At 54.1% G+C, this 18,969-nt stretch overlaps 7 protein-coding genes across 7 annotated transcripts; 5 read left to right on the top strand and 2 right to left on the bottom strand.

The window, feature by feature from the left end:
* The first annotated feature begins 366 nt into the window (after nt 1-366).
* P170DRAFT_399834 (ESCRT-0 subunit protein HSE1) lies at nt 367-3,351 on the top strand. Its single transcript, XM_024846294.1, has 9 exons — nt 367-796; nt 893-942; nt 1,023-1,057; nt 1,120-1,195; nt 1,268-1,366; nt 1,426-1,546; nt 1,615-2,241; nt 2,297-2,497; nt 2,555-3,351. Exons 1-9 carry the CDS (start codon nt 757-759, stop codon nt 3,073-3,075), a joined length of 1,770 nt encoding a protein of 589 aa, XP_024710912.1. The 5' UTR covers nt 367-756; the 3' UTR covers nt 3,076-3,351.
* A 204-nt stretch (nt 3,352-3,555) lies between these two features.
* Nucleotides 3,556-7,741, top strand: pan2n2 (poly(A)-specific ribonuclease). The gene is made up of 4 exons (XM_024851316.1): nt 3,556-3,980; nt 4,058-5,355; nt 5,414-6,529; nt 6,593-7,741. Exons 1-4 carry the CDS (start codon nt 3,852-3,854, stop codon nt 7,515-7,517), a joined length of 3,468 nt encoding a protein of 1,155 aa, XP_024710911.1. The 5' UTR covers nt 3,556-3,851; the 3' UTR covers nt 7,518-7,741.
* Nucleotides 7,742-7,904: 163 nt separating this feature from the next.
* P170DRAFT_433117 (putative translation elongation factor EF-1 subunit) lies at nt 7,905-11,045 on the top strand. Its single transcript, XM_024848411.1, has 5 exons — nt 7,905-8,313; nt 8,417-8,485; nt 9,387-9,434; nt 9,484-9,666; nt 9,717-11,045. The coding sequence occupies exons 1-5, from the start codon at nt 8,085-8,087 to the stop codon at nt 10,922-10,924; spliced, it is 1,737 nt and encodes a 578-aa protein (XP_024710910.1). The 5' UTR covers nt 7,905-8,084; the 3' UTR covers nt 10,925-11,045.
* Nucleotides 11,046-11,644: 599 nt separating this feature from the next.
* bipA (Hsp70 family ATPase KAR2) lies at nt 11,645-14,275 on the top strand. Its single transcript, XM_024848410.1, has 4 exons — nt 11,645-12,032; nt 12,093-12,288; nt 12,357-13,462; nt 13,515-14,275. The coding sequence occupies exons 1-4, from the start codon at nt 11,885-11,887 to the stop codon at nt 14,078-14,080; spliced, it is 2,016 nt and encodes a 671-aa protein (XP_024710909.1). The 5' UTR covers nt 11,645-11,884; the 3' UTR covers nt 14,081-14,275.
* A 65-nt stretch (nt 14,276-14,340) lies between these two features.
* On the bottom strand, nt 14,341-15,001 carry P170DRAFT_471015 (DUF967 domain protein; the record flags this gene model as incomplete). Its single annotated transcript, XM_024852805.1, has 2 exons — nt 14,341-14,880; nt 14,966-15,001. The coding sequence occupies 2 exons, from the start codon at nt 14,999-15,001 to the stop codon at nt 14,341-14,343; spliced, it is 576 nt and encodes a 191-aa protein (XP_024710908.1).
* A 371-nt stretch (nt 15,002-15,372) lies between these two features.
* Nucleotides 15,373-17,178, top strand: P170DRAFT_433115 (putative C6 transcription factor). The gene is made up of 4 exons (XM_024848409.1): nt 15,373-16,206; nt 16,259-16,715; nt 16,762-17,009; nt 17,058-17,178. The coding sequence occupies exons 1-4, from the start codon at nt 15,386-15,388 to the stop codon at nt 17,080-17,082; spliced, it is 1,551 nt and encodes a 516-aa protein (XP_024710907.1). The 5' UTR covers nt 15,373-15,385; the 3' UTR covers nt 17,083-17,178.
* Nucleotides 17,021-18,517, bottom strand: P170DRAFT_506162 (zinc-dependent alcohol dehydrogenase). Its single transcript, XM_024854368.1, has 4 exons — nt 18,178-18,517; nt 17,758-18,122; nt 17,636-17,714; nt 17,021-17,592 (listed from the first exon to the last, which is right to left on the bottom strand). The coding sequence occupies exons 1-4, from the start codon at nt 18,341-18,343 to the stop codon at nt 17,108-17,110; spliced, it is 1,095 nt and encodes a 364-aa protein (XP_024710906.1). The 5' UTR covers nt 18,344-18,517; the 3' UTR covers nt 17,021-17,107.
* Nucleotides 18,518-18,969: the final 452 nt, after the last annotated feature.

Here is an 18,969-nt window from a genome sequence, read left to right as displayed (position 1 = left end):
AAGATCACCGGTGGGTATCGTGAACCAGGCAGTGAGTCAGTGTCACTGACCGCAAAGTGGCCGCTCCGGGGGCTGGGAGAGTTATATTTAGTTAGGGCATTCGAGGTAATGCCTGATCTAGTGTCTATGAGGGTGAATGGATGGTAGTGTCGCATTTCATAGAGTAGCAAAGCTGGGACCTGTACACAGATGTAGATGTCGTAGCAAGATGAAGATGAACAAGAACAGGAACCGAACACGAGCATACTCCTAGTTAAATCGTCATCATCTCGAAGGCTCGCTTATTCAGGCGTAGCGCGCGGCCCGTCAGCGCCAGAGGCGGTCTCCGCCTGCGCGAACCATCGTCACTCGCATCAGGTTGCAGCCTTTCCACTCAATGCCCAAGCTTTTTTCCCTCTGCTGAAACCCACCCTGTCTCCCTGGTCCTTTATCGCGCCGGAAATACGCCCTGACTTCTCTTCCCTTCGAAGAAACGACCTGCATTCACCTCCCCTACCCACTCCGACTCACCGGCCAAGTTGGACATCTGGCGACCGTTGACCGCTTCCCCCCCGCACCCTCCGGTGTTCTGCCTTGATCTGCGCATTCTTGAACAACCGACAACCTGAGCTACGCCGCTCCTCCTGCCTTCGGTTTTGGGTCTCGCGGCTTGTCGATTACATTCTAAAACGGGACTTCCAGCTCAGTGGGATCACAAGAAGTTGAACATTAAGTGTCGACGTTCGAGTTGAGCTAGCTCGAGGGAAAACATTCGTGATGTTTCGGCAACAGCAGAACGCCTTTGATGACGCTGTCGGTAAGATGCCCCTGGACGCTCGTGGCTTCAGACAGCCCTGCGATTTGTATACTATGATATGTGAACTTCGAAGCTGACATGCGACTTTCTATCTAGCCAAGGCGACCGACGAGAATCTCACCTCCGAGAACTGGGAGTATATACTTGTATGGGGAACCCTGCCCGAAATACCGACCTCTATGGAGAGTGATAATTGGGTTGATTCTGACCGTGTCTGGATTGATAGGATGTCTGCGACAAAGTAGCTGCGGAGGAATCTGGGTAGGCTCTCCTTGATTCCATGTTGCTCGGCCATGGCAATGCTGACGTGCGCTCGGACTTAGTGCAAAGGACGCTGTCGCTGCCTTGATCAAGCGACTTGCACACCGCAATGCCAACGTGCAATTATACACTTTGGAGGTTTGTTGCGCCGATTTGCTTTGGGGGTCTTCGACGCCCTATTCTGATACCCCGAATGCTGATCATGTATAGCTCGGAAATGCTCTGGCGCAAAACTGCGGACCCAAGATCCATCGCGAGCTAGCGTCAAGAAGCTTCACGGACGCCTTGTTGCGACTTGCGAGTGATAGAGTAAGCTTGAAATGTCGGTGCCCTGTCGCGTAGAATGTACTGACGATTTTGGTTTCTAGAATACCCACCAGCAAGTTAAGTCGAAGATCTTGGAGCGCATGCAGGAATGGACGGAGATGTTCGCCAGCAACCCGGACTTCGGGATTATGGAACAAGCCTACATGACTTTGAAGACACAGAGTAAGAAAGACGTTCTGATTTGGTAGCGCGCATGCGGTATGCTAACCAGTCCACGCTATTCGCTCTAGACCCTAACCTACAACCCCCGTCAAAACCCGTGAAAACGGAAATCACAGACGTTGATCGCCAGAAGGAAGAAGAGGAACTCCAGATGGCTTTGGCCCTTTCGATAAGGGAGAAACCCACACCCGCTGCCGCTGCCAGCTCCGCCGTCCCTCTGGAGCATCAGCCCGAATCTAGCTCTGGCCCCATCAACCAAGTCCAGGAAGTGGCTTCTCAAGCTGTGCCTTCAGGTACTTCAGCAGCCACCGTTTCGCGTGTTAGAGCGCTTTTCGATTTTCAGCCCTCGGAGCCGGGTGAACTGCAGTTCCGCAAGGGCGATGTAATTGCCGTGCTTGAGTCGGTGTACAAAGATTGGTGGAAGGGTTCTCTGAGAGGACAGACTGGCATCTTCCCTCTCAACTATGTCGAGAAGCTACCTGATCCTACTGTCGAGGAGCTGCAGCGAGAGGCTCATATGGAAACAGAAGTCTTTGGACAGATCAAAAATGTCGAGAAGCTCTTGACGCTTCTTAGCACGCGTGGCTCTGAGCCTAATGTGCAAGAAAATGAGGAGATCACAAACCTATACCACTCAACCTTGGCAATCCGACCTAAGTTGATCGAGCTTATTGGAAAGTACTCGCAAAAGAAAGGTATGTTATCAGCCAGGAAAAATATCATGTGTGCTACCTGCTCACCATCATCTAGACGAGTTTACGCAGCTTAATGAGAAATTCATCAAAGCTCGACGGGACTACGAGACTCTTCTGGAGGCATCTATGTCGCATCCCACTCAACCGCAATATGGTAGACCAGGTCAACCTCAATACGGGTATCCCGGACCTGCGTCGTCTGTGGGCTATCCTCAAGGCGCTGACCCTCAGCGGTACTTCAGCCCACGCCCTCAAGGTTAGTCTCATCAGCAAAAACCATGACATGTGCGCATAATTCTGACCTGGAGAACAGAGAGCCAACCCGTCCAGTCTAACACAAATCCCTACTATGGAGGAGACCAAGCGCCTGTGTATCCACCTACTTCTCAGTCCCCGGATCCGCGCACCCAGACTCCTCCTGCAGGCGCTCCATACCAACAGCAACAGCCTGCTGACGCTTACCAACCAGTGCATCACCGACCCGAGTCGACGTATGACCACCCTCAGGAATTAGGGACGTCCGTTTATGATTCGCCTGTAGACCACCCTGCAGGTCGACCTCCATACCCCAGCGCTATGCAACATTTCCAGCAGCCGCCCCAGCAAGAGTACTCGTATCCCTCTGAGGATGCAACCAATGTACCTCCCACCGGGCAACAGGCCCCATACCCTCCCACTCCTGCATCCCATCAACCAGCGCCGATGCACCAGCCTCCTCCGGTCCCGGGCGCAGCCAACGCCGTACCCTATCCTCTCAATCCCGGAGCAGGCTACCAAGCATACAACCCTGCTGGCGGTGCCCCTAACTCCAATCCCGCATCGTTCTATCGATAAATCCATCTTGCCTATGAGAAGCTATGAGTGTTTATCGCCTACCTCCTGGCCTCGTCGAACGGGACCGCTAGATCATATGATTTGCCGAATCTTGAATCTAAGAGTAATTGGAGGGAGACTGTTGAGAACTTATCCATCCCCATCATCTTATCCCTCTGGGTAGCTATACCTGCCCGAGCTGCGACGGAACAAATTAAAATTCCGCGAAATGTACACGTATGGGACATTCTTGAAGCTTCATGTTTCATCACACTTCTTTGTTGCGTGTTAATTAACGATTAATGTGTGTGCCAATCCAATTACTTGCCATTAAGACAAACTCTGTATACTGTATAGCGTCTTCCGTAGTCCCGGTAGAGCCAAGCGGTGGCCTCAGGCCCCACGAGCTGCCCACCCCCGCTCCAGCAGCCTCACGTGATGACGTGTTCGGGACCTCTTTGACTGCCGCCTTTTGATGTAAGAAGTTGGTCACCTCCGCCGTGTGACTCGAGGAGTGACAAATAGTGAGGTGATTAGCAATTACCACCGGGTGCAAGCTGTTCGCTTGCATCCACCTTCTTTTACACCGTGCCATCTCACCTGAGGATCCGTGCCCTCTAATACCTCCCCGCAGTCGCGTCCTTTGCCGAACGATGCCCGATTTCGCCCTGGTTCCGGATGCGCTGAGCCGATTCAGCTTCTAGAAAACAAGAAAAAACAGCTTCCTACGGCGGTCTCCCTCTTCTCCTCGAATTCGACACCGCACTGGGCTGAGGCCCAGATGTAACACCGGCACCATGGAAGCCGATTGGGATGAACTGTCGCGCATTCCGGTGCCTCCTCCAAATTCGCATGGGTTGCCCACCGTTGCGACGACGATAGCTTTTGACGATGTGATGGAACTGTTGTGGGCGGGGAATGAATATGTGCGTGTTCACCGGTCTCGAAATCAATCAATATTCTGCGTGGTCTCGTGCTGACATCTTTGTTTTTTCTCCGATAGGGCCGCATTACTTCCTTTTACGGACCTGAGCTCCAGCGGTATACCTCTGTCCGGGCGCATCCTGCCACCGATGGCCCCGTTCGACAGATCCTGTTCCATGATCGGGGCGTGATCTCGCTGTCTCCGAAAAGCGTCCACATGATAACGCGCCGCGGGTTGACGCAATGGCATGTTTCCCACGAGGAAATGACCGACCTGCGCTGCATGAGCTTCACGGCCCAGCTGAATAGAATCATAGTCGCGGGGTGCCAGGGGGCGATGTTCACCATCGATATCGATAAGGGCATCATAATCGACAAGCTGCCGACGGAGTACAACTATACGATGATGAAGAAGAGTCGGTACCTCTGTGCTGCGACTGATACGGGATCCGTCAATGCGTTGAGCTTGTCGGATTTCCGCGTGGTGAAGTCGTGGAAGGCTCATGGGACAGCTGTCAATGATATGGACGCTCGGAATGATCTCCTGGTGACGTGTGGCTTTTCGGTCAGACATTTAGGATCCTCGATCGTGGATCCCCTGGCCAACGTATATGATCTCAAAACCTTATCGCCGCTACCTCCTATCCCTTTTCACGCTGGGGCTGCATATGTGCGCATGCACCCCAAACTTCATACTACCAGCTTTGTCGCCTCGCAGACGGGCCAGCTCCAGGTCGTGGATCTGATGAATCCCAACGCAATCAACCTTCGCCAGGCCAACGTGTCGTATATGCTTGGGATCGACCTCTCGCCTTCCGGGGAAGCTTTGGCGATCAATGATGCCGAGTGCATGATTCACCTGTGGGGGTCTCCGGCAAAGATACACTTCAACGAGATGAGCAAGGAGACCGAGTTTGCGGATGTCACGCCTCGCGCTCCTCCCCTGGACTGGTCTCCGGAGACGCCTCTGAGTATGATCGGCATGCCTTATTACCACGAACGTCTGCTATCAGCATGGCCGAGTCATCTTGTCTTTGAAATCGGGAGCCCACCGGCGCCTCTTGACCCGGGATTGATTCCCTACCTTCGCCCCGCCGAGATTGGGCATTATGCGCCAAATCCGAAGAAAACCAGACGAAACCAGGTGGAGAATACTCGAGCGTTGGCTACTACAGAGCCCGCTCTGATTGCTCCAAAGTTCCTGAGCGAGAAGGCACGAGAGCAAAGCAGGGCCAAATCGGAGGGTTCTCTTAGTGATACGGCTGAAGCGCTCGCAGGCGCAAAGCTAAACGGAGAAGCCGAAGATGACCCTCTCCTTAAATACAGCAACGTTGAAATCAAATACAGCAGATTTGGTGTTGACGATTTTGATTTCAGGTTAGTGCATATCATGACTTTCCGAAAGCTTGAATTCCAGGCTCACTTACTTTGCCAGGTTCTACAATCAAACTAGTTTTTCTGGGTTGGAGACGCATATTGCCAACTCATTTACCAACGCCCTTCTGCAACTCCTTAAATTCATACCGTTAGTACGGAATGTGGCTCTGAATCATGCCGCTAGCAACTGTATTATCGAGAGCTGCTTGCTTTGCGAGATGGGCTATCTCTTCGACATGCTCGAAAAGGCGAATGGCCAGAACTGCCAAGCCACAAATTTATTGAAGACATTTAGCAGCTTCCGTGAAGCCTCTAACTTGGGTCTGTTTGAGGAGAACTTGACTACAAAATCACTTTCGTCGGCAATCCAGTCGGTCAACAGGTTCTTCCTTAACCAGATCGCGCACGACTTCCGCATGATTCTCCCAAGCTCTGATGATTTTGATCAGAGGCTAGCAACTATTGCGTCCGAATCCATACGGTGCATGCTCTGCAATAATGAAATCGTTCGACCTGGCAACTCGCTTGCCAATGAGCTGATTTACCCAGCCATTGATCCCAAACAAGCCCGGAGGAACCCAGCGCTGCGGTTCTCAAACATCTTAAGAGCAAGTCTTGAGCGCGAGACGCAGAATAGAGGATGGTGCAATTACTGCCGGCGTTATCAGCAGGTGGCCATCAGGAAGACTGTCCACCGCATGCCCTTGGTTTTGATTCTGAACGCGGCCCTCACCAATCCTATATACCGACGGTTATGGAGTATACCTGGATGGCTACCCGAAGAAGTTGGTATCGTCGTCGACGGAGGACAGATCTTTTGCTTCGAAGGAGAAGATCTCAAGCGGCAGAAGCAAGCCAATATGCCCGGACTTGTGGTGTATGAGCTGGTTGGTCTGGTCTCGGAGATAGATATCCCCGACCACCAGAAACCGCATCTGGTCTCGTTTATCAATGTCTCCATCGCTTCTCGAAAGGCCGAACCCAGAAACAGATGGCATCTATTCAATGACTTCTTGGTCACGGAGGTTGACAAAGACGAAGCCCTGCGATTTAATCAGCCGTGGAAGCAACCGTGTGTGTTGGCTTATCAGGTGAGGGATGCTCGGCATGCTATCGATGATTCTTGGAAGAACTTCCTGGATACCGGTCTCCTCTTCCGTGACTGGTCCCTAAAGTGAGTGAACCTCTTCATAATAATTTAAGGAACATGCAAGTGCTAATATTGGCTTTCAATTAGTGCCGGTCGCCCTGTGGAATCCCGCGTCACGCTGTCTGAAACCGAGAAGCCAGCTCCCGGTACTCCCGTTGCTCTCGACACCGAGTTTGTGGACCTTGAAAAGGCCGAAATCGACGTCAAAGCGGACGGCTCTCAAGAGATCGTCAGGCCCAGCAAGAGCGGTCTTGCGCGAGTTTCTGTTCTCCGGGGCTCAGGCGTCCGCGAAGGAGTCCCGTTCATCGATGACTACATCACTATCAAAGAGCCGATCGTTGACTATGTCACTCAATATTCCGGTATCAAGCCCGGTGATTTGGACCCGAGGACCAGTCAGCATAATCTCGTTCCTCTCAAGGTTGCCTACAAGAAGCTATGGCTGCTTCTCAACCTGGGCTGTGTCTTTGTTGGACATGGTCTGGCCTCGGATTTCCGTCAGATCAACATCCAGGTTCCCAAGAGCCAGACAGTGGATACTCAATACCTCTTCTTCCATCCCGGCAAGAACCGGCGACTCAGTCTCCGATACCTCGCCTGGGCGGTGTTCAAAGAATACATCCAGGAAGAACCGGCGGATAATAACAGCGGGCATGACTCTATTGAGGATGCACGCATGGCCCTCCGACTGTGGAAGAAGTTCCAGGAATACGACGACGCGGGCATCGTGAATCAGATCCTGGAGGAAATCTTCCGCGAGGGATCTAAACTAGGATTCCGCCCCCCTCCTCGAAATGGCACGGCCACGGTTCTCTCTCGACCGGGAACCGCGGTGACAATGCAAAACAACAGTGGTCGCAATACACCCAGCGTGCCCGATCCTGCAGGTGCTGTTAGCGCCCCAACCACCCCTAGACAGGCGTTTCGTCGCTCGATTGCCCTGACGCCCAGCAATGGCAGCTTCACGGGTCCAGGCGCAGGCGACTTCTTTAGCGGCAGCCCGTTGAAATGATTGCTCTTTTTACTTGGCTTATGGCACTGTTCTCTCCCTCACAACCTTTCTACAAATCAACGCATTTGGATTGCTTTTGACGACCTCTCATGATGGTATGGATGTATGTACGCAGCAGGATTTCGCTCTGGGAGATTCGGGGGACAGAGATCCTCTCTAGAAGTTTAGAGTTGGGGGTTGGTTTGCTGCGTACTACTTTAGAAAGTTGGCTCTTTTGAAATATCAATCAATTAAACATTTCACTCCGTGGTAGTGAACTAAAGAGTAAACAATCGTAGCCATTAGTAAATCCGAGCAATCTGGTGGATGACACATCCAACAACCGAGTGGGGAATGACGTGGAGGGTTTCCCTCCCCTTCGACTCTACTCTTCCCACCACAGTCTTCCCCCGGTTCCTGGCTCTCTCGTTGCCCCTCCACCCTCTCTTCTCCCCCTTCGTGGTTTATTAATTCGCATTTCCTCACCCGGGCGCGGGAGAATCCTACATATCTAGACCGACTTTCGTTTTCCCTCAACCCCTCCTAACCCAGCCTTGCCCCGCCTTCCGTCGTCAACAACAATCCGCCATGTCGCGACATCGCGTGAAAGCCTTGAGCTACGATGAGGATGACTTCGAAGACGATGGCTACGACTCGCCGGATCCCGAGGAACAGGAGTTCCTGGAACAGTGCACAGCCGAGGTTCTCCAGCAGTTGCGGTCGGGGGAACCCTCCGTGACGGCGACTCGCGAGGAGGTCCAGGAATCGCTGTGGCATTATTACAACGACATTGAAAAGTCGGTGAATTATTTGAGAAGTGAGTGGCAATACTGGATTTGGATTGGGGAATGGGATCTTGCTGGGTGGTGAATTGGGACTTTTGATCGCAATTGCTAACGAATTGTTGTCGATGCGTGCAGGTAAGAAGGCGAAGGAAGTGAAGAAGAAGCCTGCGCCTGCGCCGACCCCCAAGGCGAAAGGAACTACGGGTAAGCAGCTGTTTCCCCTGTGCTTTGTTGCTTTTACGTATACCTGGTGGTTGGGCTCGGCTCTCGATTGAAATATTTTTTCCTGGCGGCATTGGAAACGGCGAACGTTGTTGGTGAGTATGGTCTTGCTTTCTACGTTGATTGATTTAAACTGACTCCCATATTTGGAAGCTCGAATATGTTCTAACAGGCTTCGTAGTGCCCGCGTACCCTATGCCTCCGTCTACCCTAGTGGAACCGGCGCCGCCGACAGCACACTTTTCGGCTGCGGAATTCTTTCGCGATACTCCCTGGCTTAATGTCCCGGCGGAGCGCAAAGCCGATATCCTTATAGAGCCTCTGTATCCCAGACTTGGACTGCTTGGAGGAAACCCTGAAGCTGGCGGCGGTAAAGTGTCGAAATTGGCGGCGTTGGCTGCTGCGCGCAAAAAGAAGGAGTCGGACAAAGCACCTTCACCGGCTCCAGGACCCGCAACAGGCGGCGATCAGCCTCCGACACCGTCAACTGAATCGAGGGGGACACCTTTGTCGCTGAGGGAAAGACTTGCTCGCAATGGGAAGCCTCAGAAATCATCGGAGAGCCCGCAGTCGCCCGGAACGCCTGGAGCGGAACCCCGTCTTGGAAGTCCTCTGCCGAAGAAAAAGCCGTCACCGGAACCGAGAAGTCCAAGTGTGCCAGATGAAGCGGATTCGGTCAAGACAACAAAAGCAGCACAGATGGAGAGCGAACCGAAGGAGGAACCCGCCGTCAACATTCGCGCACCGCCGTCCACGTTTGCCAGTACCATTGTCGGAGATGCTGGACATCCTCCTGCAACCGAGCTCAGCCACTTGCACTCGAATGCCCTGGATCTCATGGCGATATATGGACAAGATCGTGCTGAACCTTTTGATTTCACAGGCCCAAGCCCCGACGACGTTGTGCTGAATGCACAGAGCTCTGCGAAAGGTTTGGCTATTCGGCGAAAGAACTAGGACCCTCCCTAATGGACTTGTAGGCATGAAGTCGAAACAACCTGCTTCTAAATCAACAGGCGACAAGAAACCCCAAGGTGACCTGGCTAGTGGCATGAGCAATTTGGCCGTCGAAGAGAAGGTGAACATCAAGAGCAAGAACTTGGACGTCTTGTCTGAATACAGGAATTCCAAGCGAAAGAAGGCCATGAACTTCGCGGTCATTGGTGAGTGTAGATGCACCTCAAGCAGTGAGCATCATGCTGACATAAACTAGGTCATGTTGATGCCGGGAAAAGCACTCTGATGGGGCGTCTGCTCGCCGACTTGAAAGCTATCGACCAACGTACTCTAGACAAATACCGACGTGAAGCGGAGAAGATTGGGAAAGGATCGTTTGCTCTCGCATGGGTGCTGGATCAGGGCACCGAAGAAAGAGCCAGGGGTGTCACTATTGACATTGCCACTAATAAATTCGAGACCGAGAAGACTGTGTTCACGATAGTGGATGCTCCTGGACACCGAGATTTCGTACCCAACATGATTGCTGGAGCTAGCCAGGCGGATTTCGCCGTTCTCGTCATCGATTCCAGTATTGGGAATTTCGAGTCGGGGCTGAAAGGCCAGACTAAGGAACACGCCTTGCTGGTGCGCAGTATGGGCGTCCAGAGGATCATCATCGCAGTGAACAAGATGGACTCTGTGCAGTGGGACAAGGAACGATTCGAAGAGATTGAGCAGCAAGTTTCTTCGTTCCTGACTACTGCTGGGTTCCAAGCCAAGAGCATCTCGTTTGTTCCTTGCTCTGGCATCAGCGGCGACAATGTCACCCGACGCAGCGAGGACCCCAACGTTTCGTGGTATCAGGGCCGGACTTTGGTCGATGAGCTGGAAACCACCGAGCCGAATTCTCATGCGCTGGAGAAGCCGTTGCGCATGACCATCGGCGACGTCTTCCGCGGCAGTGTGCAAAATCCTCTTTCGATTTCCGGCCGCTTGGATGCTGGCAGTCTGCAAATGGGCGACCAAATCCTTACGATGCCCAGCGGGGAGAAGGCGACGATCCGCAGCCTGGAGGTGGATGGCGAGCCCAGCGATTGGGCTGTGGCCGGTCAGAACGTGGTCTTGAACCTTGTCAACATCGACCCGATTCACCTCCGTTCTGGCGACGTTATCTGCCGGCCATCTTCTCCGATCTCTAACATCACCACCTTCACCACCAAAGTGCTAGCTTTTGATCACTTGATGCCTAGCATGGTCGATATCCACCGCGGACGTCTCCATGTCCCGGGACGGATCAGCAAGCTGGTGGCCACTCTAGACAAAGGGTCGGGTGCGGTGGTCAAGAAGAGACCCAAGGTCATTGCACCGGGCACAGTGGCTCGCATCGAGGTGGAAATGGACCGCGCCGTGCCGTTAGAGGCGCCTACAAGGATCGTTCTGCGGGCTGGAGGAGACACTGTGGCGGCGGGATTATTGGAATGATTATGACATGACATCTCATATTACGATGGTCTTTAGAAATGGGTACATGTACTCGTCAGAATACACTAGTCACGAGATAGAACTGCTTGTCTATGAATATCTCATCACGGTCATGATGTGCAATCGAGGCTCGAACCAACTAGAGACACTAGGGGGTGGATACTGGGTGCTTGGCAGGGTCCCCAGTCTTCAGCACAGTGATCGCCACCTGTCCAGATGGACGATGGCGGCAGCGTAGGAAGGACAGATGTCATGATCCTCACTTGGAGTCACGGATTGACTCATGAAGAGGGGGCTAGAAGGAACAAGGCGCTTCACGAAACGGAAGGGCCCGTGTCGACTTGAGAATGCAGGAGCTTCCACGTATCCAGAAATGCGCCTCCAAACCCAATCGGGCAATCGTCAGGGCTGCGTGCCTGGATGACTCAGCGCTGAGCTCAGCAGCGCTTTCTAGCAAGTTCGATGGACCGCCTCCGCCCGTTCCAATCGGACGAACGCCTGCGGATTCTTCCGGCAGAATCCCGACACGGACAGGCGGTCTCCGGGGAGAACTGCTGAGTCACAGGGTCCAAGGGGAACTTCCGCCAATCACCGGGCGAGAAGTAAACCTTCACGGGCGGAGCGCGCGAAAAGGCCAGCATGGCCGCTGCGCTTGTCGCCGCCAGCAGATCCCATAAAAGAACAAGCTCGCCTTTCCCTCTCTCTCCCTCTCTCTCTCCCGTTGTTTTGTCCTCCAACCTTCTCTCTCCCTTCCCCCCCATTCCTTCCTTTCTTTCCTTCCGCTAATCGGCTGTGGTTGGGTTTCTCTTCTTTTTTATTCTCTTGTGTCTAGTGCAGGAGACTTTTTTTTCGCGAGACGGGTTTTGAAAACGCGTCTTGTTCGACATAGAGAAGATCACTTACATTTTGATACGTGTTCCATCGTGAAAGGGGAACTACGTCCGACACACATAATCCATAATGGCGCGCTGGTCTAGCCCCAATGGCGCGGCCAAGCCGTTTGCTGCTTGGTCGACCATCTTCTACCTCCTTCTCGTCTTCATTGCGCCTCTGGCTTTCTTTGGTACCGCCCACGCTCAGGATGACTCGGTGGACAGCTACGGAACTGGTATGGCAATTCCTGCGAATCGGTTGAAATAACGGGGAGCAGCATGCTAATGTTTGACAGTCGTCGGTATTGATCTGGGAACCACCTACTCTTGTGTTGGTGTCATGCAAAACGGAAAGGTCGAAATTCTCGTCAACGATCAGGGAAACCGTATCACTCCTTCCTACGTCGCTTTCACCGATGAGGAGCGCCTGGTCGGAGACGCCGCCAAGAACCAATACGCCGCCAACCCCACCCGTACCATCTTCGATATCAAGTGAGTTTTTCTTCTGGCAATTTTGGTTACACGAGCAGGGATCGGGTATCTGACAGATATTTGTTTAGGCGTTTGATTGGTCGCAAGTTCGAGGACAAGGATGTCCAGAAGGACGTCAAGACCTTCCCCTACAACATTGTCAAGAAGGATGGCAAGCCCGTCGTGGAGGTCGATGTCAACCAGACCCCCAAGACCTTGACCCCCGAGGAGGTTTCCGCCATGGTTCTCGGCAAGATGAAGGAAATCGCCGAGGGTTACCTTGGAAAGAAGGTCACTCACGCCGTCGTTACCGTCCCCGCCTACTTCAACGACGCTCAGCGACAGGCCACCAAGGACGCTGGTACTATTGCCGGCCTGAACGTTCTCCGTGTCGTCAACGAGCCCACCGCCGCCGCTATCGCCTACGGACTGGACAAGACCGGTGATGAGCGCCAGGTTATCGTCTACGATCTTGGTGGTGGTACCTTCGATGTTTCCCTTCTGTCGATCGACAACGGTGTTTTCGAGGTCTTGGCTACCGCTGGTGACACCCACCTGGGTGGTGAGGACTTTGACCACCGTGTCATGGACTACTTCGTCAAGCAGTACAACAAGAAGAACAACGTCAACGTCCGCGAGGATCTGAAGGCCATGGGTAAGCTGAAGCGCGAGGTTGAGAAGGCCAAGCGTACTCTGTCTTCCCAGATGTCCACCCGCATTGAAATCGAGGCCTTCCACAACGGCGAGGACTTCTCCGAGACCCTGACCCGTGCCAAGTTCGAGGAGCTGAACATGGATCTGTTCAAGAAGACCCTCAAGCCCGTTGAGCAGGTGCTCAAGGACGCCAAGGTCAAGAAGGCTGATGTCGACGACATTGTCCTGGTCGGTGGTTCCACCCGTATCCCCAAGGTCCAGGCTCTCCTCGAGGAGTTCTTCGCCGGTAAGAAGGCCAGCAAGGGTATCAACCCCGACGAGGCTGTTGCTTTCGGTGCTGCCGTTCAGGGTGGTGTCCTTTCCGGTGAGGAAGGCACCGGCGACGTTGTTCTGATGGATGTCAACCCCCTCACTCTCGGTATCGAGACCACCGGTGGTGTGATGACCAAGCTCATCCCCCGTAACACCGTCATCCCTACCCGCAAGTCCCAGGTCTTCTCCACCGCGGCTGACAACCAGCCCACCGTCCTCATCCAAGTTTGTAAGTTGCTTCTTCCGCTCCAGTTTTGAACGGTGACTAACGATGACTCCAGTCGAGGGTGAGCGTTCCCTGACCAAGGACAACAACCAGCTCGGCAAGTTCGAGCTCACCGGTATCCCTCCCGCGCCCCGTGGCGTTCCTCAGATTGAGGTCTCGTTCGACCTGGATGCCAACGGTATCCTGAAGGTCGGCGCCAGCGACAAGGGCACCGGCAAGGCTGAGTCCATCACCATCACCAACGACAAGGGTCGCCTGACCCAGGAGGAGATTGACCGCATGGTGGCCGAGGCCGAGCAGTTCGCCGAGGAGGACAAGGCCATCAAGTCGAAGATCGAGGCCCGCAACGGACTGGAGAACTACGCGTTCAGCCTGAAGAACCAGGTCGGCGACGAGAACGGACTGGGTGGCCAGATTGACGAGGATGACAAGCAGACCATCTTGGATGCCGTCAAGGAAGTCACCGACTGGCTCGACGACAACGCTGCCACTGCTACCACCGAGGACTTCGAGGAGCAGAAGGAGCAGCTGTCCAACGTGGCCTACCCCATCACCAGCAAGCTGTACGGCTCTGCTCCGGAGGAGGATGACGACGAGCCCACGGGCCATGATGAACTGTAAAATTACCTTAGAGGGCAGTCTGTTTTAACTTTTCTGGAGTTCTTTTTATCTATTGCTTATTGACACATTATTTTTTTCCACATCGGTTTGGTCCGATTTCAGTGTTTGAAAAAGAATCGTTGAAAGACGATGCCTGCGCTGAAGGTCTCGGCGACAGGAACATAGCTTGATACCTCATACAATTGACTGATTCACTTGACTGATTCCTTGTAGACAAACTTAGATCCTCAATCGTAGTGCTATACAGGTACATAATCCAACTAAACCCCTCCCTGCGCAATAAACTCCTGAATCACCTCCACCACCACCTGATGATCATCCTCCTGCTTCAACCCACTGACCACCACCACTCCAACCACCCCATCCACCCCCTTCACCCTCACCGGAAACCCACCCCCATGAATCGCAAAATCATCCGCCGCCCCTCCCCCCCCGGTACTCGTCAGCGCATGTTTCCGCACAAACGCGCCCTCCACCTCCCCCGCCCCGAGCCCCGTACTGGTCAGCATCTTCACGCGCATCAACCAGCTCGACACGCCCCAGCGCAGCACGGTGTTTCGCTTCCGTCGCACCCACACCTCGTTGTCCGGGAGGGTGCCGGGCTCCGTGGCGCATTGGAACACGACGTGGGGCTCCGAGCCGCCCGTCAGGGCGATTGAGATCAGCGCGGGTTTTCGTTGCGAGGGCGGCAGGGAGAGGATTCGGCTGCGCAGGGCCAGGCCCAGGCTCCAGGCTGTGGTGGATGTGAAGCCTGGGAAGAGGACCGAGGCGGAGGATTCTTGGGCCGCGAGGTCGCGGGGCTGTTTTTTTGGGGTTTGGTTAGTATGGTTGGTGGGTTGGTTGGGTTTGTTGGATGGGAAGGAGGGGAGGGTTCTGGGGGCTTACATCTGTGCTGGCTGGCTGGAGGGGAGTATCTTCCATTTTGAGTGTGTTTATATTGTAGACACTGTAGGGAGAGGGAGAAAAGTTGAGATAGATGAATTCCACATGGAAAGAGACGAGGGGAAGAAGGCATCTTAAGTATGGAGAGTGTGGAGAAACAGCATGACGTCGACTCCACAGCGTCCGGCGGTTCGTCACCGCGACGGAGTGGATCGCAGGGAGAGAAGGAAGGTCCAAGACCGATCGAAGGCTCGGCTGGAGGCTAGACTGAGTCTACTTGAGTGTCTCAGAGTCAGGGAGTGTATGCTGGAGGGGCAGGGAACTCAAGTCATGTTACTCGTTTGCTTCCCCTCTTCTTCTCCCTCTCCCTCTCCACCTTTCAACTACAACTCTCGTGTACCGAGTCAGTTCCCGCGACTATCCATGCGCCCCCAACTCACCAAACGAGCCTGCGACGAGTGCATCTCCCGCAAGGTCAAGTGCAGCGGCGCCTGGCCGTGCCAGACCTGCCAGAACGGCGCGAAACGAGTCCGCTGCACATATTTGAAGCCCGCGCGACGGAGAGGGCCGAAAGTACGACGGCGGGCCGGTGGGGGCCAGGACGCCGAGAGTCCCCTAGCTTCGAGCAGAAACACTCACGGCAGCGCCGCCGCCGATCCTGGTGCCGAGAATGAGCAGGAAACTCTCGGGCCCGAGCACGAACAGCCCCCGGAACCGGTTTCCGATGCGACCAGCGATGGGTTTGTCGGGATCATCTCCCCCTCGACTCTGGCGTCGGTGGTGCGTCTGTATCGCCAGTCCTCGTATGGTGTGTGGCCTGTTGTGAATGCGCCGGCGCTGCTGCGGAGGATCGAGTCGGCTCGGTATGATGTGAGCACGTACTGTCTGGCGGCGGCGTTGTGTGCGGCGACGATGGCACAGCTGCAGCTTGGGCCGGTGGGGGATGAGGATGGGGGTGTTGTTGACTGTGCGGCTATGGCGGCGGAGTGTATGAGGGTGAGAGAGGAGACGGGGTACAGGGAGAACCCGGACCTGCGGAGTGTGTTTGTTTCGTTCTTCTTGCATGTGTATCATGCGAAGACCAATCGGCAGAATTCGGCGATGATGTTCATCCAGGAGGCGATTTCAGGCGCGAGGCTGTTGCGATTAGATGCGGAGGATGCGACGATGCGGCGCCGAAGTCCCGAGGAGGATGTTATAGAGAATGATGAGATTTTGTTTATTCTGCTGTGGGTTTCTGAGAGGTATGTTCGTCCACTGGTGTATGGTTGGGAGCACGATGCTTATGCTGTGCAGAGGCTATGCCATACACCTTGGTCTGGCGCCGTCCTATACCACGCCCATTCGGGTGCCCAGTATACGAGGTGCAAGTGGCAACATTCATGTCCAGGGCTTAGTCGAATTGGCTAGGCTCTTCGCCACTTTTGATGGACTGTCTGTGCGGCGACGTGACCCCGGAAAGATTGGCCAAACTGCAATTTCCGCCGATAGCCTAGCCGAGACCGAAGCTGCATTGTCGGTGCTCTCGCTCAGCTGTCGAACAGAAGCGTCCTCACGGATGGCAGATCACTGCATCACAAAGGAATGGATGCGGACGATTGTCTGGCAGGAGGCGCTGTCGCGGCAATTGCTTTCCACTGCATCCTACGCGGAGCTGTTGACGTTCAAGTTCCCGGCGCTTGTCAGTCGCGACCTCCTGTATTCGCTGCGGGAGTTTACGGAATCTGATTTGCTGCCCTTGGGTCGGGATCAGGTGAGTTACTGGCTTAAGAGAGTTGGATGTGGTTGACGAGATGCAGTTGTTGAAGTGCTTCGAAGTAGCAAACTCGCTGGCAGATACGGTTCTATTTGCCTCGTCATCGAACCGGTCCTTTCAGTTGAGACCCGAGGACTATCTCCATGCTCTGTATCAGAAGCTTTTACCGTTCTTGGACCAAGACCCCATGCTGAAATCGATTCTACGGGCAAAGACTGCCGAAGCGTTGGTTCTGGCTCCTGCGCGACTACCGGAGATTGCTTGGCAGGAAGATATGCTACGAGGCGATAGGCATGATGACTATTTCGATGAATTGGACTACCCCTAACCGCCTGGCAGACTATCGTCCAAAACTGATGCCTAGGGTACCATCATGAAACATTGATGTTTCAGTACTCCGAAACCTGAAGCACAATTCTTCCCGCAATATCGCCCCTTTCCATCTCTTCATACACCTGAGGCAGGTCCCTAAAGGGACGGACTTTAATGACTGGGTTGACTAGTCCATGGCGAACCAGATCCACTGCTTCCATACATTCCTTAAGCGAACCCACCAAGCTGCCCGTGATCTTCAGACCTTTGATGACAATGGTGGCGATGGGGGTTTCCAGGGCTGGTCGTCCAGGTGGTATACCGACACAGCTCAGCGTACCTCCAACGCGCAGCATCTCGCATGCATGCGCAAAGGCTTTTGCACTGCCAGCCGTCACCACCACTGCGTGTGCGCCGAGGCCGGTGATCTCGTGGACTCGTTGGGTGGGATCCGTGGAGGTGAAGTCGATGAATTCATTGGCCCCAAGAAATAGCACGAATTCTCTTTTGTCGCCGGCGTCGACTCCAATGACTAAAGCTCCCTGTGCTTTTGCATATTGGACTACAGGAGTTAGCTCTGCCTTGATATCGATCAATGCTCTCACCTGCTAGATGGCCGAGGCCGCCTCCAGCGCCTACCACCACCAGCCAGTTACCTGCCCGTATGTTGGCATTCAAAACGGCCTGCATACGTCAGATCAAGAATCCCTAGTAAGTAGGACTATACCTTATATGCGGTCACGCCGGCACAAAGGACCGGCCCCATGACCTTGGGATCAATATCGTCGGGCAGAATTGTCAGGTAGTCCGCATCAAGCGCGATGTACTCTTGGAAACTACCGTCCTCGTGAGTCAGATGATTAGTGCCCTTGACACAATGTTGCTCCATCCCGGCTAAGCAGAAATCACATCTCCTGCAGATACGACTGGAGAAGCGAATTCCGACCAAGGTCCCGACCTGCAAGTCGGACCCGCATCCAGGACCGAGCGCAACGATCCGGCCGACGCCCTCATGGCCTCCGACGTGCGGGAGTTTGTGTTTTCTCGGCTTGTCATCTGCGGTTGCGGCGGTGCCACTCTTCGTATGGAGGTCTGCACATCCCAGTATTAGAGCTGAAGGTGCTGCATGCACAGGGAGGTATCTCACCACTATGACAGACCCCCGTGTAGAGAACTTTTGCGAGCACCTCGTTCTGTCCGGGAAGGGGAACGGGGTAGTCCTCGCGGAACTCGATGTCACCACCCAGCTCGTTGACCAAAGCCACGGTCTGGGTTTCAGGAATTGGCTCGGCGGGTTTGGAGTATTGGACCATGATGAATGCAGTGAATCTCAGCTGTCTGGTGTTGCTTTATGCTCGAGTTTCGAGGCCTGCTGGGGCCTAAATAGGTCTGCTGTAGACCCTTTGTGCGATTGTGTAACCTTCATGGCCACGACACGATGTCTTTCAGACCTCCCATAATTCTCCAATTGGCCGTGTAGTGGCGATGGCTCGAGGTGCAATTCTCCGAGATGCGATGACACAAAGACCACCTTCGTGCGTCTTCTTCCTGCTTCCACCGACTGCCATCCCCGTGACCGCCAAGGGACTGTTTCTCCCCGCATTTCCCCGCCTCGATCGTGCCATCTCCATCTCCATCCCTATCCTTCTCCCCGCTATTTCTCCGAGCCAATTCTCCGGATTTCCCAGCCGATCTCTATGTGCTGGATATAAGTCTCATGCTATATCGGTTTATCGACTGTCGGAATCTGCGCCTGGACGATCATAGTACTGAGATAAATGATTATGTCGTCAACATCCATCCCGGCCGCCACACGCGTCGCAGCCAACTCTTGCAGACGCCCAGACCCCAAGTCCACCCCGCAAAGACAAATGGCTCGGCATTATGAGCCCATTCTCTCTGCTCGGTTGGTATCGTGTGTTTAATTCGCTCTTGCCGG

The sequence above is a fragment of the Aspergillus steynii genome, assembly GCF_002849105.1.
Source record: "Aspergillus steynii IBT 23096 chromosome Unknown P170scaffold_1, whole genome shotgun sequence".
In the NCBI taxonomy this organism is placed as follows: Eukaryota; Fungi; Ascomycota; class Eurotiomycetes; order Eurotiales; family Aspergillaceae; genus Aspergillus; species Aspergillus steynii.
This window is presented reverse-complemented; position numbering and strand designations above follow the sequence as displayed.

Coding starts and splice junctions, on each gene's coding strand:
- bipA (XM_024848410.1), top strand. CDS start 11,885: ATGGCGCGCTGGTCTAGCCCCAATGGCGCGGCCAAGCCGTTTGCTGCT. Junction 12,033..12,092: donor GGTGGACAGCTACGGAACTG/GTATGGCAATTC, acceptor AATGTTTGACAG/TCGTCGGTATTGATCTGGGA. Junction 12,289..12,356: donor CGTACCATCTTCGATATCAA/GTGAGTTTTTCT, acceptor ATATTTGTTTAG/GCGTTTGATTGGTCGCAAGT.
- P170DRAFT_433117 (XM_024848411.1), top strand. CDS start 8,085: ATGTCGCGACATCGCGTGAAAGCCTTGAGCTACGATGAGGATGACTTC. Junction 8,314..8,416: donor GTCGGTGAATTATTTGAGAA/GTGAGTGGCAAT, acceptor CGATGCGTGCAG/GTAAGAAGGCGAAGGAAGTG. Junction 9,435..9,483: donor TGCACAGAGCTCTGCGAAAG/GTTTGGCTATTC, acceptor ATGGACTTGTAG/GCATGAAGTCGAAACAACCT.
- pan2n2 (XM_024851316.1), top strand. CDS start 3,852: ATGGAAGCCGATTGGGATGAACTGTCGCGCATTCCGGTGCCTCCTCCA. Junction 3,981..4,057: donor TGTGGGCGGGGAATGAATAT/GTGCGTGTTCAC, acceptor TTTCTCCGATAG/GGCCGCATTACTTCCTTTTA. Junction 5,356..5,413: donor GTTGACGATTTTGATTTCAG/GTTAGTGCATAT, acceptor TTACTTTGCCAG/GTTCTACAATCAAACTAGTT.
- P170DRAFT_506162 (XM_024854368.1), bottom strand. CDS start 18,343: ATGGTCCAATACTCCAAACCCGCCGAGCCAATTCCTGAAACCCAGACC. Junction 17,715..17,757: donor CCGGCGTGACCGCATATAAG/GTATAGTCCTAC, acceptor TGACGTATGCAG/GCCGTTTTGAATGCCAACAT. Junction 17,593..17,635: donor CGGCCTCGGCCATCTAGCAG/GTGAGAGCATTG, acceptor TAACTCCTGTAG/TCCAATATGCAAAAGCACAG.
- P170DRAFT_433115 (XM_024848409.1), top strand. CDS start 15,386: ATGCGCCCCCAACTCACCAAACGAGCCTGCGACGAGTGCATCTCCCGC. Junction 16,207..16,258: donor CTGCTGTGGGTTTCTGAGAG/GTATGTTCGTCC, acceptor TATGCTGTGCAG/AGGCTATGCCATACACCTTG. Junction 16,716..16,761: donor TGCCCTTGGGTCGGGATCAG/GTGAGTTACTGG, acceptor GACGAGATGCAG/TTGTTGAAGTGCTTCGAAGT.
- P170DRAFT_399834 (XM_024846294.1), top strand. CDS start 757: ATGTTTCGGCAACAGCAGAACGCCTTTGATGACGCTGTCG. Junction 797..892: donor CGCCTTTGATGACGCTGTCG/GTAAGATGCCCC, acceptor CTTTCTATCTAG/CCAAGGCGACCGACGAGAAT. Junction 1,196..1,267: donor TGCAATTATACACTTTGGAG/GTTTGTTGCGCC, acceptor GATCATGTATAG/CTCGGAAATGCTCTGGCGCA.